The sequence below is a fragment of the Cyprinodon tularosa genome, unplaced genomic scaffold, assembly GCF_016077235.1.
Source record: "Cyprinodon tularosa strain WSP-4 unplaced genomic scaffold, ASM1607723v1 ctg249, whole genome shotgun sequence".
NCBI lineage: Eukaryota > Metazoa > Chordata > Actinopteri > Cyprinodontiformes > Cyprinodontidae > Cyprinodon > Cyprinodon tularosa.
Genome location: NW_024038924.1, coordinates 480500 through 506172, shown reverse-complemented (window position 1 = coordinate 506172; position 25673 = coordinate 480500). Strand labels below are relative to the sequence as shown.

Here is a 25673-nt window from a genome sequence, read left to right as displayed (position 1 = left end):
TAATCTGTGAAGAAGAACGTTTTAAATGTTTAACTCTTCAGCAAAAGAGAAAACACGTCTCATAAGATGTTTATCCTTCTTTTGTGAGAGACTAGCCCAGAATTTCTGAAGAAAAAAATTTACTTTTTTTTTTTTTTATTTCTGATACCATGCAGATGTTTCTCAACTGTAAACTCCCTGCCTCTTGATAAACGACTAATCTGAATAAGTTATTCATTTGAAATCTATACGATACAACTAAACTAACCGTGGAAAGACACCCGAGACGACACGAGTTGTTAATGTGGTGCTACGGTGTATAAATAACCTGGATTGATTTGTGATTTTTTTTTTTTTTTAAGATTTCAGATCATTCTAAGCTTAATTTAAATCTGCCTTTTTGGCTCCATGTGATTTAAAATAGGTTTATAACATTTTGAATTTTTAAACAAACAAAGTGTTGAACTGTCATCCTTAAAGGCACGTTAAAGGTTGACACAAAATGCCCCAAAGGGGTCCGGTTCTTTCTTAACGTACACTTCAGTATAACAAAGATTTAAATATTATACTACTGGAGAAATAAACTACAGAAATAAAGGTCTTTTCTTGTTAGTGGGACAAACAATTTATCCAAAACTCAAAATTGCTAATGTTTTCAACCAATATTGCAGTTGCGCTTATATTGCTATTGTCCTTTGCACTAACCTCAAGCATTTAGATGTTTAACTCCGGGGTTTTGGCTTTTTCCTTCCCTTGAATGCTCGCCAGTCAAGAGTCCCTTGTTCCAGGAATTTACTATAGCCTTTTTTTTGGAAAAGTGCTCACTTCTACTTGCATTTATAAATCTGCACGCTGGCAGGAAGTTTATTGTTTATCGTTTCCATGGAAAAAAGTCCACTTTAAACATATTACCGCTAATTAAAGGGCTGAAGTAAGAAAAGATTTGTCTGATAGTCATGTGAAATGTAACGTAACCAGAATTGCAGCCCTATTTCAGAAGCTTCAATGTAGTCTGAATGCCTACTGGGCTTTGTTCATCTAAATCAACCAGTTATTAATTTGTATTCTCTGCTGACTTTTACATTTTTATATTGGTGGAGTAATGAACCCTACAATTAAACAATAAACAAATAGACATGCATCAATTAGCTTTTTTTCCTGCTTAAAACCAAGTGAGTATTTTCTTTCATTAAAGAGTAACCTGCAGGTTCTTTTTTAAGCTCTATGAATCTTAAACAAATAAAATATCCTGCAGGCTCTGTGATGGATGTAGCAGTTTTAAATCCAACAGAAGGTGAAGAACCTGAAGGATTTCATTAAACCTCAGACTTTTAAGAAAGTATGGCTGTTTGCTGAAGCATCATCATAATTTGACCCATCAATCACTGATCCGAATAGATAAATTAAAGTGTCCTATTAAGGTCACGGTTCGATCAATTAGTGTCACCTGAAACTGTCCTGTTGAAAGTCGAGGTTATAACTGAGGTGGTGGTGGTGTGGTAGCTACTATGCGGTTGATATCACCATGAATTACATAACTTGTTAGGGTAATAGCATTTAGCTGACATTTGTCCCTGTTTTAAGGGATTTAAACCTATTTTAATTGCATTCTAGTGAAGAAGCAGCAATGTGAATTGCTAAAACATTCTTTTGAGGCATTGTAGCCACAATTATGTAAATACAATAAACAGAGGGGGACAGAAATGTTTCCCTGCCAAATATCTTGTCTGCAAGTTGCCATTTCTTCCTATAGAACATTTACAACTAACTTTAATGGCTGCTGCAACAGCTTACTACTGCTGCTTACCACAGACTGAAGGTGTGCTTTGTCAGCGTGTGGTGTACGTTTCCTTCACCTTCCCGGGGTGACCTTGTCTTTACGGAGTGGGGAGGAGAAAGAGGTGCCATGAAAGATGAGCTGCCTAATGGTCAAACTCTTCTGTTTTATGTTCTCTGTGCATACAAGGAATTGTAATTATTGATTTAATTACCTCTCCATTGTTACACCAAGGGCATGTTTTACACACTGTGGTCAGACTAATTCTACATTGTTATGCATCTAAATGGGTGCGTCATAGTTTTGTATTTAGCCAGATGACTGTAGAGGCCTGCTAAATATGATGAAGGAGTCTTGAAGTTTGTTGTCTTTCTAAATAAAAAAAAATACTTTTTCCAGGAACTTAAAGGAATAGTACACCCAAAACATGATTAGCCTTCATTTTCTACTCACCCCCATGCTGAACAACACTCTGGAGTACTTTTTTGATATCTCAAATGCATCTGGAGATCTGGGAGGCTTCTTGCTGTCTGCCGACATTCAAATAATGGAGGTCTATTGTGCCCGAGACAGAAAGGTCCATAAAAGTCCACAAAAAACGTGTCAATATTCCTCCATACTGCTCGTCCAATGTATTCCAAGTGTCCTGAGTGGGTAGCGTCCATAATTTACTCAAAACAAAGTCATTTAGAATGTTTTTAGAGCATAAACAGTAGTTAATAGGATTTCCTTGAAGCGCGTTCACGAGTCTACGGAAACCGCGACAGACCAAACCAGACGAAAGTGCGCATTCAGCTGGGGCAAAGAACTCATGCTCTTCCTCAACACTGAAGTCCTCAGACATTTTTCTTTCGTTGTTTCTTTCTTTGCACAGGTAAACAGCACATTTCTTCTTCTACGCTTGCATTATCGGCAGAGCAGACGCTGAATGCGCACTTTCGTCTGGTTTGGTCTGCCGCGGTTTCCGTAGACTCGTGAACACGCTTTTAGGAAATCCTATACACTACTGTTTATGCTCTAAAAACATTCTAAATGACTTCGTTTCGAGTAAATTATGGACGCTACCCACTCAGGACACTTGGAATACATTGGACGAGCAGTATGGAGGAATATTGACACGTTTTTTGTGGACTTTTATGGACCTTTCTGCCTCGGGCGCCATAGACCTCCATTATTTGAATGTCAGCAGACAGCAAGAAGCCTCCCAGATCTCCAGATGCGTTTGAGATATCAAAAAAGTACTCCAGAGTGTTGTTCAGCATGGGGGTGAGTAGAAAATGAAGGCTAATCATGTTTTGGGTGTACTATTCCTTTTAGATAAAAATGTGCTGAAACTTTTAAAATGTGCAATATGAACAAATATTTATTGCAGAGTGAGACTGGCAGCCTGATGAGGCTTGGTTCTAGTCATCTGGTTCCTTTGATCTATACTCAGTTTCTCTCCGTACAAATCTTAGAACATGAACCCGGAAGCCTGCAGCTTCCAGAGTTGTCACATGGGCTTTATCAACCAATCAGCTGCTAACTTTCGGAAATCTGTGACCAATTAGAAAAAGATTCATTTATTTTTTGTACTGTTTTGTTAAACTAGGGAGAGAAAAGAACAATCTACTGCAGATGAAATGCTATGGCTGAAACAGTTTCTCATTTAAGGTATCCAGTATTTAAATACTAATATTTAAAAGGACTGACAGAGTTAAAAGATTAAATCTGAATGAGGGAATTCCATAGAAAAGCAGTCAAAAAGTCACCTGCTTAGTTTTTGCCTCTTTGATTGAGTTAAAAGCACTTTATTCTAGATCTTCCAGATTGATTTTATGCAAACATTTACTTGTTAATTTTATTTTCTGGGGCTCTGATTCATATGATGAAACCCCCGATGAGCCATGCTATGGATATAAATCCAGGAGGGATGGCTTCCTGAGCAAAACATCTCTTGTTCCTCTTTTTCATCCAGCTCCCACACAGCCTAGCACTGCTCAGATAAAAACAATAAAACTGTCTGATTAAAATTGTCAAACACATCTGGCTACAGCATCAGACACAGGATCTGTAAAGAGGGTTTTCAAAAAGAGAGCTACATGTGAAAGTGTTACCCTGCTGAAGGATATAGAAATTATTTAGCAGTCCAGAGTATTTCATCTGGAAAGGACTCTGGTCAGCTCATTTTAAACATCAAAACTATTCTAAGCATTTTTCCCAATGAATCCTAATCGTGAACTGATAGGAAATGGAGCTGAAGGCCTCTCCTAAGCTGAAGGCTTAGGACATTTACTGTAGGTTTTGGATAAGAGGATGCTTTGGCAGATCTGAGGGGCCCATCAGTAACGTTCCAAAGGGGTAAAAGTTTTCATTAAAAAAATGAAGGGAAATTAAATTTCCATTGAAATTTCAGGAGATAATGACAGCTAGCTTTACATTGGGGGTATTATAAACCAAGATCCTAATCAAAGTCTTAACACATTGATCTGTGTTGTAAGAAATAAATCTCTTCTTTGTGATAGTAATAATAAATCACATATTTATTTATCCTTCTTTAGTAAAGCACATGTTTTAACCCTTTAAACAAAAAAGTATAATCAAAAATTTGATAACACTATGTGAAGAAGTTTAAAGCAGTGTAAACACTTATAAAGCATAGAGATTGTGTGTAGGGGTGCGTGGCCTACATATATCCCAGCAGTAAGATGTGTTTAATCTGAATTTGATAAATTCATAGAGAATATGCAGAATTAGCTGCACAAAATCTGGTTGTTTTACCAAAGATCATGCCAAAATAAGCAGCTTTTTATAAGACTAGTCTGGTTAGTTAAAAGTTCAGACCTGTGGTTTGTTGATCATGTGAATTACCTGAGGTTGGGGTCTTTTATGGTTTTATGTTTAGAACCGAAGCAGCTAACTGTGTCCTTACAACAGTGAGGCGACTGCTACAGCACACAGACTTTGCAGAGCAATTACTGTTCCTGCTGCTCTTAAAGCCTACTATAAGTGTAATTGTTTCACAACCATGCATTTGACTTCCCAGCTTCCAGTCTTCTGTGTCCTCTGTTTTCACTCTTGTGTTTTTTCTTACTTCAGGTCTGGAAGCTTATCTGATAACTTTAAAGAGATCTACTACTTTGTGAAGAACCTTACGGACCGATTCGTGAGGCAAGTATGGACGCACATTTGACCAGAAAATGTTGTTTTATTGTGTTTATACCTTAACTGGATTATTAAATTCCAATTTCAGGATGAATTGTGCAGATAATACATGGAGCAACATGCAATATTACTTTAACCCCTTCGATGCCTGTTGTGCAACTACTGGATTATTAATCGGATTATTCGATTATTGAAACAATCGTCAACAAATTTAGTCATCGATAATCATCAACTGTAGTATGGAGACTAAATTATGCCTTTAGCTAACAAAGCAACACACTTAGAGGAGTAATTATATCAAACTTGTTAAAAAAAAGATATATAAACATTTTGCTTTTAAGATAAAAACATTTTGTGGAAAAGTTTGAGTTTCAACTGGTTCAATTAAAAAATATATCTTCTTTAAGAAACCTTTTGCTATCTGATTATTAATCGGTTAATTGAAACATAATTGACAGATGAATCAATTTGCAAAATGATCGTTAGTTGCAACCCTAATTGAAAATATGCAGCAAAAAGTTTGAGTTATGCAAACAGGGAAGATAGCATTTGCATTCCCTCAATGCCAGTTATCACATATTAAAGGAATAGTACACCCAAAACATGATTAGCCTTCATTTTCTACTCACCTCCATGCTGAACAACACTCTGGAGTACTTTTTTGATATCTCAAATGCATCTGGAGATCTGGGAGGCTTCTTGCTGTCTGCTGACATTCAAATAATGGAGGTCCATGGCGCCCGAGACAGAAAGGTCCATAAAAGTCCACAAAAACGTGTCAATATTCCTCCATACTGCTCGTCCAATGTAATCCAAGTGTCCTGAGTGGGTAGCATCCAGAATTTACTCGAAACGAAGTCATTTAGAATGTTTTTAGAGCATAAACAGTAGTGTATAGGATTTCCTAATAGCGCCCCCATGCGCGCTCACGATTCTACGGAAGCCGGCAGACCAAACCGGAAGGAAGTGCGCATTCAGCGTCTGGTCTGCCGATAATGCAAGCGTAGAAGAAGAAATGTGCTGTTTACCTGTGCAAAGAAAGAAACAACGAAAGAAAAATGTCTGAGGACTTCAGTGTTGAGGAAGAGCATGAGTTCTTTGCCGAGCTGAATGCGCTGGTTTGGTCTGCCGGCTTCCGTAGAATCGTGAGCGCGCATGGGGGCGCTATTAGGAAATCCTATACACTACTGTTTAGGCTCTAAAACGTTCTAAATGACTTCGTTTCGAGTAAATTCTGGATGCTACCCACTCAGGACACTTGGATTATATTGGACGAGCAGTATGGAGGAATATTGACAAGTTTTTGTGGACTTTTGTGGACCTTTCTGTCTCGGGCGCCATAGACCTCCATTATTTGAATGTCAGCAGACAGCAAGAAGTCTCCCAGATCTCCAGATGCATTTGAGATATCAAAAAAGTACTCCAGAGTGTTGTTCAGCATGGGGGTGAGTAGAAAATGAAGGCTAATCATGTTTTGGGTGTACTATTCCTTTAAGTGTGGATCTAGGGAACCTTTGGAAAGCACTTTTTTTTTGTACACCTGGAACGTGACAATGGATGTTATTATGATTGTTATAACTGTTTTAGCATACTTAAATATTAATTTATTTCATCTGTTCAATGGCAGAAGTAACAGTCTACGTTTGGCAAACGTTTAATGGCAAAAATTAAAAATTCTTTTTATATATATTACATGTAATATAAATTCTAGCACCAAGGGCTTAGAATGAAAAAGATTTGTTCCTCTCAAGGAAAAGTAAAACTGTCATAAGTTGGGAAAATGGAGTACTTTAACAGACTTCTAAGCTGTTTTATTGGATAAATGACATCATTATTTGCCGTCTGCCGCACAGATTTAAAGGACTTCCCACCTGTTTTCCAAACGATCTTTTCTCATCCTTTTCTAGTCCTAATTAATAAAAGACAAAAGCGTTAAAACAGACCCGAAGTGCTCAGCTTGCATAATGTTTGAGTCAAATGGCGCCTGCCAGCACAGTACAGACGGTAGCGCCACAGCCAGAATGAAGTGGTTGGTTGAAAAAAATAGCAAAGGCACCAGGTGGGAGTGGGTGGCAGAGAGGAGCAGTCTTCTGGGCTGTGAGAATGGCCATTTGCACCGGGGGGGTCCGGCTCCACACTTATCCCCTGCTTCCACCACAGAACGGCTGACAGGCAGACAATGTACAGTAAAGCAAAAGAACACTGGAAGGCGACGGGGACAATCTGCTAAACAATGCTCGCTCACCAAGAGCACTTCTGTTCTGCCATGTGGAGCAAACTGGACTCCTTCATCACCCAGCCTCCCCCCGTCGCCTTTCTAACCAGGAATAAAACCCACCACCATCGTCAGATTTCTCCTTGTCTTTGGCATCTTCATCCCAAGTCTTTCTTAAAACAGAGAATCTCGAATGTTGCTTCACATCAGGACCCCGCCCCCGCTCCTCATCTGTGACCTTAGTCGCCTCTTATTAGGTCCACATATGAACGCATATTGGTTCTCCTCCCTGGCGGATCTGGTCCAAAGATTTTGCGGCGTGTTTGTGGGGGAGGATGGCGACTGGGCCATGTGTCATGTAGTTGAGAAATATCAGCACCTCTCCTTATGCTCCAAAGGCTTCACATCTCTGAAGGAAACACTTGTGTTACTTGATTATAAGAAGTTTTAAGTAGCTCAGGAGGAAGCCATCCTGAGTGTCACACTTCAACTCATAAGATCTAGTTTTGGGGAAGTTGCTCAATTCTTATTTAATATTTTAGCAAGAATACCGGTCACCCGAAACTTCCAGTTAAATTTGCAATGCATCTAATTTTATGGTATTTTTAAAATCATGTTTGCATTTCTAGATGGTCGCTGCACCATAGAGCTGATTGGATTTAAAAGCCACTTAAGACACTTTGATATGAATAGAAAGTGTCTTATAAGACTTTTTTTTTTTTTTTAATACTGCTTATTTTTTGCATTAAAAAATCTAAAAAAGTATGCAGTGATTTGGTTTGAGCAGTCTTGAAACTTGAGTGTAACAATGCATTCAGCTCCGAGGAGAAAAGCTTTCGCAGAACAGTGTTTTATTGCCCCTCTGCTCCATAAAAAATAATTCGGTTTTCTATGTTTTGTTATTAATGCCCTTTTCTTCCGTGAACGTCTTTAAATTGCCTTTTTATTCTTTTTAAAAACTAAAGACAAAAAATAAATATTTTGAGAAATATATTTCAAGTTATTATAAGATGATTTAAATGGGACAATGCTGAATTAGAAGCTTTTATAATCACTTGTACCAATTAAAGCCTTCAGGGCATTTTGTAGTTTTCTTCTTAGATGTGGTAGAAAGCCTTATTATCTTTTATCACGTCTGTTACATTTTTTCTTTTCTGTATCCAACAATACCGTAAATATTTAATAGTAATATAGCTAGGCTGATTTTTCTTGGCCGCAGACTTTTAGCTGAGGAGGATAATATTGTGACTTTTTGCTTTCCTGCTCTCCCAAAGGAAAACCAACTGAAAAACTTATTTTGAATACTTTGAGCTCTTTTACACAAATATGTAGGAATCCCGTTGTTAACTATTTGAATTCTGGCTCTATCTCAGGTGCTCTTACAATTAGTCCTGCAACTGGTTAAAATGTTTAGAGGGTTGATAGATTATTTAATTTCTAAAATTCAAGACATTATCTTTATTTATATATATATATATATATATATATATATATATATATATATATATATATATATATATATATATATATATATATATAAAGGCAGTAAAAGTACAGTTAATTTTGGGATATTTGCACAGAAACCACCTGTTTTTTTGTAAGCAGAAATCTGTGAGCATCTTCTGTTCTATTATGTGCCTGAGGTTTCTTGGATATAAATAGAACTGGTGGACAGGTGAGTGGGTCCAATCTGATGCTACGTCACCGTATAGAACCACAGGTACAGGGTGTACAAATAAATAATGTTTGTCCAGCAGGATGTTTGCGTGTGACTCATCATCATATTTCTTGTCTGATTAATCACTTCCTCTGTGTCTCAGAAGCTGCTTCAAGTCATGCACTATAATTAGCTGACATTAAAGAAGCTCCTTCTGTTTGCATCATTATTTATGCATTTTTGAACTTTAAACAAAATCTGTCTCCGCTTTTCTTTTTTAATCTTTGTGTTTACTGTTGTGATGAAGTCCATTGGTTTCCAGGTTTTAACAGATTTTTTTTGTGTGACCTTTGTTTTTTTCCACAGTGATCGAATGAGGGTCTCATTCATAGTTTTTTCATCCCAAGCTGAAGTTCTGCTGCCTCTGACTGGAGATGGGTAAAAGTGAAATAAATTACTAATTTAATCTGAAACAAAATAAAAGTTAAATTATATTTGAAAAAGGAATAACTTGATATTAATCCATACAACACGACAGCTGTCAGAGTTTTTTTTTTCTTTTTTTATATTGAGGACTTATAGGAGAGCTATATAATGATTCTGAAATGTATGCTAACTTTTTATGGTTTTAAAAAAAATATTTTTGTATAAATGCTCATTATGCATAATAATATATTCACATAACCATGTATTTATTGAACTTCTGTGGAAATCTATGCAACATACTTGCTATTAGATAAGTACAGTGAGACGTATATGCTAGTCATGATTCTTGAGGGTTATTAAGGAATTGTGTTTCCTAACAGCCAGATGGCTTTCCGTATGACCGAAAGAGCAGATGCTGATTTGAAATATCACATTTTAAAAAAAATTTAAGCATTTAATAAAGTACTGTATCATATATTGCAAATGAAAAATATGATATGTTTCAAAGCGGACAGGGCAAACGTTTAGTTAACAATTATTTGTTTGTTTTTTTCTGTCTGATAATCGACCTAATGGATGAATTTTATCTTATCTAAGAGTTTTGTAACTCTGTTCTATGGAAGAGGTTAGTGCCACTGGAAAAAAAAAAGGTTAACTGATTTTTAAATTTTATTTTAGTATAAGAAAAAGTCAGAATTCTGACTTTTTTCTCAGAATTCTGACAGATAACAAACATGTAAGCATCAAGCCATAGCCATGTCTGTTTAGTGACTAGCTCTCTTGTTTTAATGACCTTCTGCTCCTCCATTAATGAGGGGACCCCTCGGGCACGTTAAAAGTTGCTTAATTCTGTCATTTTCCACCAATGAGTCACTGGCCCTCTCAAACAACTCACATCTTTGTCAGTGAAGCTGAGTGCTCCCACATATCTTCCTTCATGGTGCCATCTACATTAAGATCCAAAATTCTGACAAAAAAGTCAGAATTCGGACTTTTTCACACATTAAACTGAAAGAAAATTAAAAAATCAGTTAACTTTTATTTAGTTTTTTCTGTGGCCCTAATCGTCTTCCCTACTGTTCAAACCTAAATCAGATGACAAAATCATTAAAGCTAAATTATTTTATTTGTGTTCACTCTAAGTGTTTTAAGAAGCCATATTTACTGATGATTCTGATGGCCCATGATTTCCCACAACTTAAAGGATTTTAGCTTTACAACTGGTCTCATTGCTGTAATTAAGAGTTTGAGAAATATTTAAACCTAAAGCACTAAAATCATGGTTTTATCAATAGACGAAAAACAGGAACACCGAAGCATTACAAGAAAACTCTACCCACATGTGACGTTTTTTACTGTTTAGGTCTAAAATTAAAGAGGGATTGGAACGCTTGTACAATATCCAACCAGCAGGTGAAACCTACATGCATGAAGGAATGAAAAAGGTGAGTTAAACTTTTTGTTTCTGCTGTTCAGCTACTTAACTCTGATTAACAATGCAATCGCTCAAAAAGATATCACTCAGAAGTTCAGATAAAATAAATAATTAGGAAAAACAGGCTTTAAGAAGGGAAGCAAATCTGGAAGTTTTGGGGGTCAAAACATCTTTACAAACAAAATTACTTTCATTCTCTGGAAAATAGATTATATAGAAATGTAACAGAAGAATGTAAGCAGTAGATTACATAAATCGGTAAAGAAGAGTAAAGTAAATGAAACCATCCATCATCTATATCTGCTTTTCCACCTTGCACAACTCAAATAAACTAGTGTTTTTTTATTTTTGGATTGTGGGAGGATGACATAGGAGAACCCACAGTTCTTCCCTGGTTCCCACATCTAAAGATAAGGAGTGCTTATTTAACCCTGGACAATAAATACAGGATAATGCAGATTTATAGCAGTTAAATTATTGTTGGTTTGCAATCAGTTAAAAATATAAAAACTGAAAACAAACTACCGTAAATTCCGGACTATAAGCCGCTACTTTTTTCGCGCTGTTTGAACACTGCGGCCTATAATACAGTGCGGCTAATACATGCTTTTTTCCATGGCGCCGTGTAAAAATATCCAGCATCACCGGCGGGTTTCGGAAGGCTGGGCTGCTGCGGGGTGAAGAGGACCGCGAGTGCTCAAGTGAGAGCGACAAGGATGAGACTGAAGTCAGTGACAGCATCCTGAAGCTGTTCCATTCAGACACCGAGGAAGAGGACTTTGAGGGTTTTAGTGCGCAGGAGGAAGAAGAAAGTGATTAATGACTTTTCTTGGTCGGCTGCAATGTTCTGTGCGTTGTTCAATACCGGTATATGCAGCGTTATTTGCGTGTTACCGACACATACGTATATTTAAATGTGTTACAGGTAGTTTGAAAAAAAAAAAGCATTCATAACATGTACCATATTTGTTTGTTTTATCATGCAGATTAAATCAAACGTTAAAAAATGCTCACGTTTAATTTTTTTATTTGTAAATACAACGTGGGAAACCTGCGGCTTACAATCCGGTGCGGCTTATAAAAGTACAAAATTGATTTTCTTTCTAAAATTAGAGCGTGCGGCTTGTAATTAGGTGCGCTCTATAGTCCGGAATTTACGGTAGGTACTGGTATTTTTCGTTTTCCACTTTTTTGGGTGATCATGTGGGATAACTAGACATCCCTCTCCCCAAGGAAGTCTGGAGTAAGCATTTTATTGGAAATATCCAATAATGTAAATAATTTGGTAGCAGTTGATTGAGCTTAATGAGGTAGGAATAGATACTGACTCCTTTTCTGAACACAGAGTAATAATTAACGTGTGAACATGTTGTTTGTTGATATTGTAAATTTGATTATGTTTGAAATTAACCTAAACACATTTTATTTACTGCTGAAGGCTTCGGAACAGATCAAGGCGCAGACCACGAAGTCTTCCAGCATCATCCTGGCTCTTACAGACGGGAAACTGCCAGTTTATGTCCATGAACTCACCGTGAATGAGGTCAGCCTGGCGTCTCTATCTGAAAAAAATTCACATAAAATACTTTTGATTTAATTATTTTCAGATAGAAAACATACTTATTCTTCAAGAGGGAATATTTTTTTTCTCCTGTATTTCAACTTTAAGTTGTTTTTATGAGGCTCTCTCTTTGTCTTTTTGCCTCCACATCCAACCTGCTGCACATCTCTTGCCTGAGCTGCAGGCTGATGAAGCCAGGAAATATGGAGCTCGTGTTTACTGCGTTGGTGTTGACGCCTCTGATGAGAAGCAGGTAAGTTGCTTTTAGTCTTAATCTGCAGCCACTGTACTGCTAGAGAAGTGTGTGGCTTAACAGAGGGGAAGGGTTCTGAACTTGGGTTTCAGCTGTGAGGAAAAAGCCTTTTGAAGTTGTTATATTGACATAGGACTAAACATTTTTATTAAAGGGGTATGTCCTGATAGTAACACAGTGGGACACAAAGAATAATCTGCATTTCGCATAATTTGTGTTTTTCAGAGACATAAACTGATGCTCTTCAAATAGTTTTGATCATAATAATTACCTTTATAAACCGTTATTTCATTCCTAGAGTTATTTTCTGTACTGTATCTTTAAGTGTCTGGCCATCTGAGTGTTACTCCAGTCCGGCTGTGCGCTTCTCTTGTCAGGGATGTCTGGAGTTTCACAATTTCTTTTCCAACATGGTGGCCCGTCTCTTGTAACCATTGGTAACCATCCTGCCACGAGCCATCATTAAGTAAAAAAACAAAGGCAGTATTGCTCCCAGTTTCTGCTGCAATCATTTTTTTTTATAGTTGAGCAAAGTGTTTGCCACAGTCCCGCCATCTGCTCCATCTCCTCCTGCCCGCGACACAAGGAAAGACGCCATTCAGTCATAAAGAGGGAAACAGAAGAAGGCAGAGAGCAGTGTTAGATCAGCAGCACTTCTTGTTTATTTCTCTTTTCTACGATTCCAACAGCTTTCTGACATCGCCGACTCCATAGACAACGTGTTTCCTGTCAAAGATGGCTTCCACGCTCTCAAAGGCATTGTCAACTCTGTAAGTTTGGCCGCTCTGCATTTCTTTTCTGAGTTTTTCTATATGAAAACAAGAAATACGTAGAATCTTTGCCACCGCAATGTGAGAAAACAATTGCACCAACATTTAGGTAGGCTGCATGAAAAACGCTTTTGAAATTCAATTGAGTAAGGCTATATGGAAAAATATGAGCTGCGGTAACATAATATTCAGTTAGTAAATCACTGTCAGAGATTAAGAGTCCCTTACAGTGTTAACAACCAGCCTCTGCCTCCTCTGCCAGCCAGTTAGTGATACTTTCCATTTGTCGCAGCATTCAGACTGAACACTGTCAGCCTAGGTGGAGCTTTGTCAGAATCTCCTGCCCTGTAGAAGTCTCTGGCCCAAGTGGAGCGTTGCATCTGCAGACAAGGCCAGCAGTGTTTAGGAAAAGGCCTGAACTACACAGAGCTGTCAGACATGCAGCTGCAGGGACACAGAGCCAAAGGGTGGTACTTGTTTCTGATGTATGATGAAGAAAGCACTGAACTGTGATTTATGATGCTGCTTTCAAAGAGACTGACGTGTGCATAAGGGTCTAAATTTGTTGCTCTAAATCATTGTTTTGCAAGACACACACAAAGAAGAATGATGGTTCCAAAAATGGAAATCTTTCTGTTCCTGATTGTATTTTTTCTGGCTTTAAATATGGAAACATTGTTTTATGAATCCTCTTATTTGGTTTTGAAATGTAAGCATTTTTTTAAGCTGCAAAAACGAATTTTGAGTGTGTAGAGCTGGATTATTACTTACATGTTGCTGCACTTACACTTGCTGCATGCAAATCTACATGCAGCAAGAATTCAGATTTCCTGGAACCAAATGGTGTGCAGCAATTTCAGCAGAAACTGCATAAACAGCATAAACATGCTTCCAATTGCCTGTTTCAGAACATTCAGAGCAATGTTGAAAAAGTCCAGCTCTCCTGTCACACCCACCCCCCTGAGGGGACTGAGATCAAGGATGCCTCTAGAATCCAAACGAAACGAGCAGCATTCCTCTCTGATTAGTAATCCTGGATTCCTGGGTTGTTGGCCTCGTCGCTTCTCTGTCGGATTGAAAGGATTTGGGATCATCTGCGCAGCCTTTTTGCTGTAGGATCCCCCTCTCCTCTGCGACCTGCCTGACAAAACTCACAGAAAGAGAGCAGCAAAGTTGGCTTTTAAGGCTCTGAGAGGCTGTTTATAATATTTTTCTGCACTCTGTCTGACCTCTCTTATCTGAGCTGCTGATATTGAGGGAAAAAACCTGCACCTTTATCTACTGAGCCTAATGGGTCAGTTTTGCAATCGTGGAAAACTTTAGGCTTTCTCAGCAATTCCACCCATGATTATTAGTAAAGGTGCGAAATAGTTATTAGAAATCCTACATCCCACATTGCAGTAGCATGGTGTCTTTATATTTGAGTACATTTAGTAGAGAAAACATCTTCAAAATTGACCTAAAATGTTTCTAGAATAGCAAAAGCACATTTTCTATCTTGTTTACTCTTTTAGTTGATCAGAATTTATTTAACTTAAGTGAGTAACTTAAAGCTTTCTGTTTTTCAGGGTTGTAAAGACAATTTCTTTAGTGACCCTTCAAAATTAGAGAACAGACCAGAGCAGATATATGTTAATATTTTACAATAAGAAATTGCTTCAAGATTGTCTTTTTTTGCAAGGTTCACTCACCCACATTTGTGGAACTGAAATGAAGCAGAGGATGACTGTGGAAGGCACTTCATGTCCACTGTTTGTAGTACGGAGGAGGTATAATGCTGTGGGCTGTTTCTCCCCTGTCAAACCCTGCAAACTATTTTAGGAGTCTGAAACAGGACAGCCTAAATAAACATGTTTTAACCTCTGCTAAAAAACTGAGCGTATCTTTGCCAAGCAGGATGATGATCAAAAACCTGACATTAGAGCAGAGAGACATTGGAACTTTTTGCAAATCTAGCCCAGAGTTTTATTTTCATTATTTATAAAAGAGGAAATTCTCTTCATCACGGATGCCAAAATTGTGGAAAACACAGTAGCTCATCTTTATTTTTAATTATTTCTCTCTTAATCTATTTAACAAGTCTGATTTCTTAAGACTGTTTAGCTGTAACACTGGCTTAGATATTTGAATGACTTTGGATATTTGGACATCTGCCTTCTCTTCTTCATAGCCCATAAATAATGTTTGCCATCAGATCATGAAAAAATAAAACCAAACTGAGACATGTAATTACCACATTTAGAGTGTTTATTTTAACATTCCCAAATCGCTTCCAATCACATCCGTTAATCATTTAACTAAATGGCTAAATTACAATAAATGCACTGTATAAATTGGTCATTTTTAGTTATTTTGCACCATAAAAGTTTCAGCTCTTAGAGGGGGAAATTTTGTCCAAACTTCATAGTTTGAAGTCTAAGCAGTAAAACTGTTATTTTATTGGTATAGTCACCCATTTTTTACCCTCCTGTGCACTGCCAAGGAAGTAATTAGAGCAGGAAATAGAGGTAGAGAGGAAGAGCAGCAGATCCATTTCCTCCCAGCTGTCATACAACCCTGTGTCGCACCATCATCCCTAACAAGGCTGCTGTAAACACTTCCATCTTCCATTTCTCAGATTAAGCTTCTGTCCAACATCAAATGAAAGACTCAAATGTCCTCCACTGCCATTAATATGCTTCTTCTTACTCACTCTGCAGTGGGATTTGCATAGTTTTCCCTTTGTTGATTTATTGAATCGTAGAGGGAAGTGCAGCTGCGTGACAGTGCGCTCACACAGGCCTCTTTATATGATAATGCAAGATCCCTGAGAGGTTTTTAATAGAACCAAGGAACAGTAATCGTCTTGCATAATTTCCCCATAAAGGCTGACACAGCTGCTGTTTTACCTCCCGCTCTCCTTTTCCCGCCCAGAGCCAATCAGGAGCGGGACATTTCTCAGGTGTTGCTTCCTGATCTGTTTTCTAAACGCGACAGAGCCAATAACAGTCAGGGACTGATGTATTTATTCCTGCCATGTCCAAGCAAAGGCAAATTCATTTGCATTTTTTTTTTCATCCCACAGATATTAAAGCGATCATGTACAGAGATTCTGACTGTTGAACCCTCCACCGTGTGCGTGAATCGTAAGTTGATCCTGTTGTTGAACTTTGTATTTTAGCAATGCACAGTCAGACTTATACTTGAAAAATATTTTATCTCACAGCACCCACATTGAGAGAGTTTGTCCAAGAAAATTTTTAAAGATAAAATAATAAAAAAGGAGTTTGAGTCTCCAAAAAACTGACACTCTTCAAAATTCCTCATTGCAGTTTTATCTGGTTTTGTTGTATTTCCAGAGTCCTTTGACATCGTTCTCAGAGGGAACGGCTTCTCCAGCGGACGCAGCAACGAAGGTGTCTTATGCAGCTTCATAGTGAATCAGCAAACCATCAGTAAGTTCCTTAAATTTGCTCCAAATCAACTATGGATTCACGTAGTTGTTTTAGAGTAAAACTCTTCTACTGTTTGGTTCCTCTTTCATTGAAAAAATAAAATCAGCGACAGCTTTCCTGTTGTTAAATCTTTACCTCTTCTTATTTGCTCCAGCTTCCCCATCATATTTTTAAAATCTTTAACTTTGAAAGTCTTTGAAAATCTAAGAAAACACTGTAGGAAATGGCCAGGAGATGACATTATTGTTGACTCAATTATTTAACAGAATCTTAAAGGAATAGTACACCCAAAACATGATTAGCCTTCATTTTCTACTCACCCCCATGCTGAACAACACTCTGGAGTACTTTTTTGATATCTCAAATGCATCTGGAGATCTGGGAGGCTTCTTGCTGTCTGCTGACATTCAAATAATGGAGGTCTACGGTGCCCAAGACAGAAAGGTCCATAAAAGTCCACAAAAAACGTGTCAATATTCCTCCATACTGCTCGTCCAATGTATTCCAAGTGTCCTGAGTGGGTAGCATCCAGAATTTACTCGAAACGAAGGCATTTAGAATGTTTTTAGAGCATAAACAGTAGTGTATAGGATTTCCTGAAAGCGCGCACATGCGCGCTCACGGCGCTACGGAAGCCGGCAGACAAACCAGATGAAAGTGCGCATTCAGCGTCTGCTCTGCCAATAATGCAAGCGTATAAGAAGAAATGTGCCGTTTACCTGTGCAAAGAAAGAAACAACGAAAGAAAAATGTCTGAGGACTTCAGTGTTGAGGAAGAGCATGAGTTCTTTGCCGAGCTGAATGCGCTGGTTTGGTCTGCCGGCTTCCGTAGCGTCGTGAGCGCGCATGTGCGCGCTTTCAGGAAATCCTATACACTACTGTTTATGCTCTAAAAACATTCTAAATGACTTCGTTTCGAGTAAGATTTTTTTTTATTTCACAGCCGTGAATCTCAGCAGCTCCTCCAGAGTTTCAATTGATTTTATCTGAGAATAAAATAGTAAAGGATTTGAATGTCTCCTTTTTTGCATTTTGCTAAATGTAAAATGTATCCAAAACAATCTTCTTCACTACTTTGAGTTTTTCTATTACATAAATCCTCAGTAAAAAGACAAAGTACAGTAAGTTATAGAGAAAACATCTTGAATTAAGATCAACTTGCTGTATTTTCTTTGGCCTTCAAACAAACCACCTGGTTATGGGAAATAAAATAAAAACAAGCACAGATACCCTGAGGTAAACTAATCATCTATTGGATCATGTGGTTTAATCTGTTTGGTTGTTTTCATCTCAGACAAGCATCCAACTTGAACAAAAGAATCCCCCTCTTTCATCTCCTTGAGCACCGGTCTGTGGCTGCCTCAGTCTACATCTGTAGTGACAAAACTAAGTGGATTAATCGACCCGTCATTTAATTAATAGTGTTTCATTTTTTTGATAAATGCTAAATGTTTCAGAGGTTGGACGTGGCAAAACGACGCCCCTATCTCGCCGTATCCACGTTGTCTGAATCCATCAGAAGAAAGAGGGTTTATGTAGGTCACTGCTCCTTATTTTGAGCTTGCAGTCTGTTCTGTTGAGAAATCCTTTTTCAGGAAGCAAACGGGATTTGGCACCGAAAGCCAATCTTTTAAAGCTCTCATTTGGCCGTGGGATCCGCGGGATCGGCGACTGCCAATGACAACACTTCCATCCCTGACAAGTTATTTTTGATAATTTTTTTTTTCAGCATTTCATCTCAACTAAAATACTTGAGCATATTTTCATTCTCCTTTATAAAAACAGCCCCTTTTCTGAATTAGGGAAGTGGCCATTAGCAGATGTCTTCCTGTTAGTCCTTTCTCAGTTTAGGCTGTCTCACATTCGCCCACTTGGGGCTATTTATTCCCTTATTGGCTTTTGCATGTGTTCAGTCCAGACCTTTTTAACAGTGGGGCACCTTATAATTATGGACAAGCATCATGGCAACTATGGACCACACGCCACATATGTGAAACAGATGCTACGGTCTTCTCCATCAGCAAACCAGTTGGAGGCATGTGCAGAAAAAACTCATCAGTCATGTGAATAATCTCAGTGGCTGCCTTTGTCAACCTTTGATGAGCGCACACACACACAAACACACAAATTATAATCCAATCTGCCATCCCTTTCATTTTTAACCAATACTTTGAGCTAAATAAAACATCAACCCTTTTAAATATTGGATTTATATTTTTAAAGAGAAATAGTTTGTTACTCCTCATTAAAATATAGAATTGTCATAGTTTAAAACATATTAAAATGTTATTTCAACTGAGCCAGTAGTGATGCTTGAACCGAACATCCGTTTTATTTTGAACACCAGATGATCAAGGTGTTTGTATAATGTACAAAAAGTGTATCAACGGACCAGATATTAGACTTAGACTTAGACAACTTTTATTGTCATTTTGTATACACAGTGTATACAAAACGAAATTTCATTTTGTACTGCTCACATGATGATATTGAACATAGGTACAAACTTACGATGTAACCATATTAAATTTCTGATCTGGTACAGAAAATGCAGACATGTTAAAGAGATTTTAAAAGTTAAAACCGAGCTTAACTTTCAGACACAGGTGGGAGTCTAAAAGTTGGAAGGTATCTAATTATTTAACCTGGGTACCTGATCTGCTAACTTATCTGCAGCGTAGTTTATATTTGGAGATGCTTTTAGCCTGTTGTTATCTTTTTAGATATATAGTCGTATATGGGCTGCTCAGTAGGGCAGTGGGTAGCACTGCTGTCTGGCAGAAAAAAAGTGTTCCCGGTTCGATTCCCGGCCCGAGGTCTTTCTGCATTGAATTTACATGTTCTCCCTGAGCATGCGTGGGTTCTCTCTGGGTACTCCATCTTCCTCTCACAGGTCAAAAACATGACTGTTAGGTTATTGGCTTCTCTAAATTCTGCTTAGGTAAGAGTGTGTGCGTTTATTGTCCTGTTTGTCTCTGTGTTGCCCTGCGATGGACTGAGCTGGATGAGCTGAGCAGATAAGGGCTTCACATTAAGCAATCTGGTTCCCCAAAAAAGTTTTGTTTTCTTTGTTTTTCAGACAAAAAGCCAACAACTGTGCGCAATGACTATCTACTGTGTCCTGCTCCCGTTCTGTATGATGTCGGAGAGTAAGTAGTTTCTTTTTCTCTCTATTGTTTAATTAATTGATTGTTAAAAATTTTGACTTCAGGGTTTGTTTTTCTTTTTTTTTTTTTGTTTCTCTGTGATTTTTAAAAAGTTTGGATCACAGTTTACTTGTGAGAAAAGAGAACTTCAACTTTACCAGGATGATCTAACTGGAAATGTTTTATTTTAAAGCTCAAATAGGGCAACAATGAAGCTTTTGGTAAAAGAAACAAATATGCAAAACCACTCATATCCAAAATTAGACAAGAAGCTGATTAGTTAATGAAAGTTTGCTGAGTTGTGTCTCTTTAACAACAATTTTTTTTTTTTTTTTAGAAATAAGAAAAACGTGAGCATGAAGCTATAAATGAGCATAGTATGTGTAAATTAATTTAGCACTATAGATATGTTCAGCGGCTCGTATGTAAGGTATGATGTTGGCAGGTTCACAAGAGAAGTGTGAAATATCAATGACAGACGTCACATCAACAGTTAGAAAAGGGAGCCTGGATATAGATTCAATATGTTCTATAAACTGGATCTTTTTTTATAGATTGGGAAGAAAGAAGCTCATTAACATGTGCTAAAGAGCAAGTCTCCATATTTATTTTTAGTGTTGTTGTTTTGGTTAAGCTCTAAATATTTCCCTCTTCTGATAATATTATAACCAAGAAAGGTTCCTAAGAATTTTTTTTTCCTCAGAACAATTTCATATATGCTTACATTTTTTGTGGTTTGTCTCTGGTTTCAGTTTAAGAAACTTGTTTCACTTCTCAGATTCCCTGCTTGCTTTTCTTTCTTTTCCAAACAAACGGCGCTTAAGTCTATAAATCATCCGTATTTCTGTTAAAACTTGAGCGTGAAGTGGTGGTAAACAGTGCAGAGGGAGAAACACTGCCAGCATAAGACCCACAAAGATCGATGAGAAACCAGTGTAAACACGTGTTTTATTCCAGCTTGGGTGGTTATTGTTTGATTTTTAACGGCATATTTTATAATCCCAAACCAGAGCAGATGATTGCTAAGGCACTCTAGATGGAACAACAGATTTTAATGTCCTTGCTGACTGCAATCCAATCAAAAATGTATGATTATGAGCTCTGCTGGCTCCTCGAGGCCTTTGAGCCCTAAAAGAGATTATTTATCGCTGAATGACGACGATGCTGTATCTGTTCCAAACCAGCTTGAACCTCACCTCCATTAATCTGCCTATTTTTAAAAACACAGCACAGATTAAGGAGATGACATATTATTTCAGCAGAAGCTGAAAAACTTCCTGAATGTAGCTATTTAGGTGAACTTCTCACATCTTTATTTGCCTTATCTTATGCTTTACCTTATGCTAACGCAGGATATTGTTAAAACTAGGGCTGCAACTAATGATCTTGCAAATCGATTAGTCTTTTGATTATTTTTTTCGATTAATAATCAGATAGAAAAAACATACTTTAAAGATTTTTTTTTTTCAGAAGTAAACAAGGTGAAACTGAAACTTCTGAATAGAGCATATTGATAGACAATTTTTTAAAAGCAAATGGGTTTTTTTTTAAATAATTTTGTTGTGATTATTCTGTGGGTTGCTCTGTCAGCTAAAGAGATGTTTCACAGTCTCTATACTCCAGTTAAGGATTAATCGATTACTAAATTAGTTCCACAAGTACTTGAACACAACTGATCTCTTTATTTTGCAGTTTTTACTGTTAACTTAAAAGTTGCTGTTTGGGAATGTGAAAACTCATAATTACTCCAGAAATTGTATTAAATTTGTTAGGTTTTTCAACGATAGAGTTTGCCATTTTTTTCCTCTTGTGCAATGCATGCTGGGTTGATGAGGCGAGGAGGTTCTACTGGACTAGATCTAATGTTTATTATATTAGCTTGAGCTAACAACATTACCAGAGGCTAACATAAAATCAAAATCAAACTAGAAGATGATGAAGGACTGTTAAAAATGATACTTGCGCATCTTTAAGTCGTTGTAACCCATGCTTCTGATGCATAGGAGAAAAAGTTTTGATCGTAACAGTAACATTTACTATAAACAGCCTCAGTTCAAAACTGGAGAGTGATCTGGGTTAGCATCTCCAAACAGGAGCGGCACTAAATAGGACAGATGAACCCAGTATTCAGTGGGAAGTTTCAGATCGTTTAATGACAAAATAATAAGACAGAACAGAAACATGGGATGCTGTGGATCAGCGGACCTGCTGCGACTGCAAGGAGAAGGTGGAGAATCGCTGATGTACTGCTAATGAGATGCAGCGCTGAGCCAGGGCGTCCCTGATACAGCAACCTCAGTGAGCAGGCAGGATCCAGGATCCTGCAGATCCAGGTCAGGGAAACAGTTAAGAACAGGACCGTTCTGAGATCTGGGAGTGCGTAGCCCGACTAGGGGTTCAGATCCCAACAGTAACAGACTGAACCAGGGTTCCAGGAATCCTCAGAGCGTTAAGGCAGGTTTCTATCAGTCCAGCAGTGAGCTCAGACAGAAAGGCTCAGATGGAGACAGGCTTAGTGGTTGAGGGATAGAAACAGGACATGGTCCTAGGATAACTGCAGAACTTTAAACTGTTGTTGCTGCTTACCTTTTTTGGTGCAGTAAGTGTTCTACATTGTTTTACTTGTTTTACTTTGTGAAATTATTGCTACAGACTTGCTAAATCAAACTTCAGCATACTGTATGCATCATGCAATTGCAATAAAAGCCCTCTTTCTATTCTATTTTGTATTATTGTATTATATTCCATGATCCCGTTTTTGAGGTTTGAAAGAATAGTTCAAGGAGAAAAAATGCAGATGGAAAATGGACGACAGACTTGGTTCATATAGCGCTCTTCTTTTTGTGCATTGAACACTTACTCATAGATAAACAGGAACATTGGACTTATGTACCTTTCCCCAAAGGCATTTTGCCATAAGTAAGGAAAAAGCTAGATTCAAATATTGCTGACTTATAGCTGTTTTCCAGCAAAACTGAGTAAATTTCTGCAAGGGTTGCAATAATATTTGACATAATTAAACCCGTTGCATGATGTAAGATACGATCTGGATTAATACTTTAGTTAGAAAAGACCATTTCCTCTTTTTCATCAGATGATTACTTGGTTTCCATATGAATCAGGTAGGAGTGATTTTCTTATTGCTTAGTAAGTCTTTCAGTGGAATTCTGCTTGCTTTATTCTTCAAGCAGTAGATCTGCTGGATTCTTCTATTTTATCCTGACAGGACCTGACGCCCATATCAAGTACCGCCCCCTTCTGCTTACAGAAAGACCTGCCTAATTAACTGCTGGCTGCCGATGCTGACCCATTAAGCAGTTAGCTGCTATGGGTGGTGAGTAAACACATCTGCTGTAGGGGCTCTAAAAGGATGTGCGACAGATGCAGCCATTCCCTTTTCCACACTCCCCATTTAAATAATTCACCATGCTCTGACAATCCCTGCACCCCGGACCACCTGCATGGAACGGTAAAGCGCAGAAACCTTCGTCTCTGTCCATCTGTCTGCTTCTGCTCAGGCAGCACTACAGGCATGCTGGATGCTCCTTGAACACAACTCTACTCGTCCGTAAAAGAATCTCTCTACACATTCCTTCTCAGGCTCCACTTTGTGTCCATGTTTTTTGTCACACATGGGGCCCTTCTCTTCTGAAAGAAACACAGTTTTCTTTGCTGTGATGGGATACTCTGGGTAACATATTTCAGATACAGCAGTCCCTCGAGCTCAAATGCTCAGCTGCAGTTTCCAGTCTACTACCAGGGGAGCAGCAGCACACAACCCTCAAATCCACCCTGGTTTTCCTGGAATAGCTGTCCTCTGTTGGCCATCGAGCTGTGTGGAAGCACTCTGAGTGGAGGCATCATCTGTGCTGACATCTGTGGCATCAGACTTGAAATGCAGGCATCTGCTAACCCCCCCTTCGTACACACACACACACACATGCATCAGCCCTCTATCTACCTCCTTCCCTGCACACGATGTTGGGGCCTCATTTAGAGGTTAAGTGGCTGTGCTCTTGCTGCAGCAGGCATGTCCTCACCTGTGTTTTCACGGTTACGATACGTGGTGAAGAAATGAATTAAAGAGAGGTGACACTGGCTTACATAGCAGGTACAGTGTTCGATGTGAACGCTTGTTAATAATTAAACGGGATGTCCCACAGAGGCACCGGCCCATCTGCTCCTCCTGGGGCACGAAGAATTTTACGGCAGAAGTATCTTGTTGTTGCACATGCAGCTTGTTTGTGTTGCATCAATCAGAGCTACCCTGTTTGATGACTGAACCTAGAGTTATTGGTTTTGGGAATGCGACTGGAACCCTTCTAAGACCATTGGCGCTAGACAGCAAGTTAGAGAACAAGTCCAAAGAAAAAGAAAAACTACAACAACCTGGCAGCGACAGAAAAAAAATGATGGATGGCTTTTCCACTTTTTGTGCTCAACTGACTGGTTTGTTTCTCACTTTGGTGACTATTTGCTCCATGTCTTTGCATCCTCTTTTAAAATCAGCAACAAACGTCTTCCAGAAGTCCTCAGAGAAAACTTTGGTCCTCACCATGGGGTTCACTCTCACTTTAACAATCAAGAACACCAAACATGAACAGGGCCTCATGACTCTTTCCAGAATACAGTCATACATTTCTCATCATGGCATATTTCTGTCAAAATGTGAGAGGAGCCTCTTACAGAAGAAGTTACAGGTCTGTGAGAGCCAGAAATCTTGCTTGTTTGTAACTGACCAAATACTTATTTTCCACCATATTTTGCAAATAAATTCTTTAAAAATCAGACAATGTGATTTTCTGGATTTTTTTTTTCTCATTTTGTCTCTCATAGTTGAGGTATATCTATGATGAAAATTACCGGCCTCTCTCATCTTTTTGAGTGGGAGAACTTGCACTATTGGTGGCTGACTAAATACTTTTTTGTCCCACTGTATGGAGCTACTTCAGATTGGCTTCAGTCTATGACTAATTAAAATTAATTAAAAAATACTTTATTGATCCCAAAGGGAAATTAAAATTTGCAGTAACCCATATATTATTTTTGAAAGGGGTGTTGTAGGGGTTGATAGCTCTAGGCAGGAAGGATTACACCTTAAGTTGTCCTAAGAGATTGGAAGGATAAATAAAACTAGCCAAGCTGGAATATCAATCCTAATTTCACATTAGAAAAAAAAATCTGCTGACCCTCAACACCTTCCAGTTTTCCTTTGGTGGTGATCAACCCCCTTATGTATCTTAAAATCAAGCTTTAGGTGCTACTAAACTGCGTAGTCTGGAATTTTCCTTTCATTTACATTGTAAAATAGAGTTCGGTGATTCTGCTTTCACATATTGGAGTAAAAGCCACTAACAGTTTGATCACTGTTTTATGAAATCTACCTCTGCTGAGTTGCAACAGCCAGATTTCCCTAGTGTCTGTCACAGAGGGATCAGATTAAATTAAATGCTTCACCCGAGTGCTCGTCTCTGTCCAAACGGTGGATGTCTGTCTCATGGAGATGGTTTCTCATCTGGTCCCCAGGCTTCATGGGGCAGGTTTCCTCCCCGCCATCAAAAACTTCTGCCATGCAAACTCGTCCAGAGTGATGGCTGCTGGATGCCAAATGACAGGCCTTGCATATGCTGCGCTGTGAATTATTCAACCCCCACAGTTTTCACATGTTTAAAAGAAGTTAGAAAGCCATTAGCGACTCCTTTATTGGGCCGCTGCAGCTGTGTGGCATCATCAAAGCTTAGCGTCATGCTGGACCTACTTTGTGACACATCATAGCGAGCCCTGTGACAAAAGTTTTTCACCCGGGATCCAGAGATCTACGACTAAAATTCCCATAGCTGGTAGAAAGTGTCTCTTTCCATCCAAACGCTCACTGA

At 38.3% G+C, this 25673-nt stretch overlaps 1 protein-coding gene across 1 annotated transcript in view; it reads left to right on the top strand.

The window, feature by feature from the left end:
- The window catches only part of antxr2a (ANTXR cell adhesion molecule 2a), a 109013-nt gene that overhangs the window by 4556 nt on the left and 78784 nt on the right, over positions 1 to 25673 (top strand). Inside the window, exons 2-10 of the mRNA XM_038288140.1 lie at positions 4835 to 4906; positions 9139 to 9210; positions 10562 to 10643; positions 12072 to 12176; positions 12379 to 12447; positions 13137 to 13217; positions 16282 to 16342; positions 16556 to 16651; positions 19731 to 19800. Of these exons, the coding sequence (XP_038144068.1) occupies positions 4835 to 4906; positions 9139 to 9210; positions 10562 to 10643; positions 12072 to 12176; positions 12379 to 12447; positions 13137 to 13217; positions 16282 to 16342; positions 16556 to 16651; positions 19731 to 19800 (708 nt within the window). The remainder of the gene's footprint in view (positions 1 to 4834; positions 4907 to 9138; positions 9211 to 10561; positions 10644 to 12071; positions 12177 to 12378; positions 12448 to 13136; positions 13218 to 16281; positions 16343 to 16555; positions 16652 to 19730; positions 19801 to 25673) is intronic.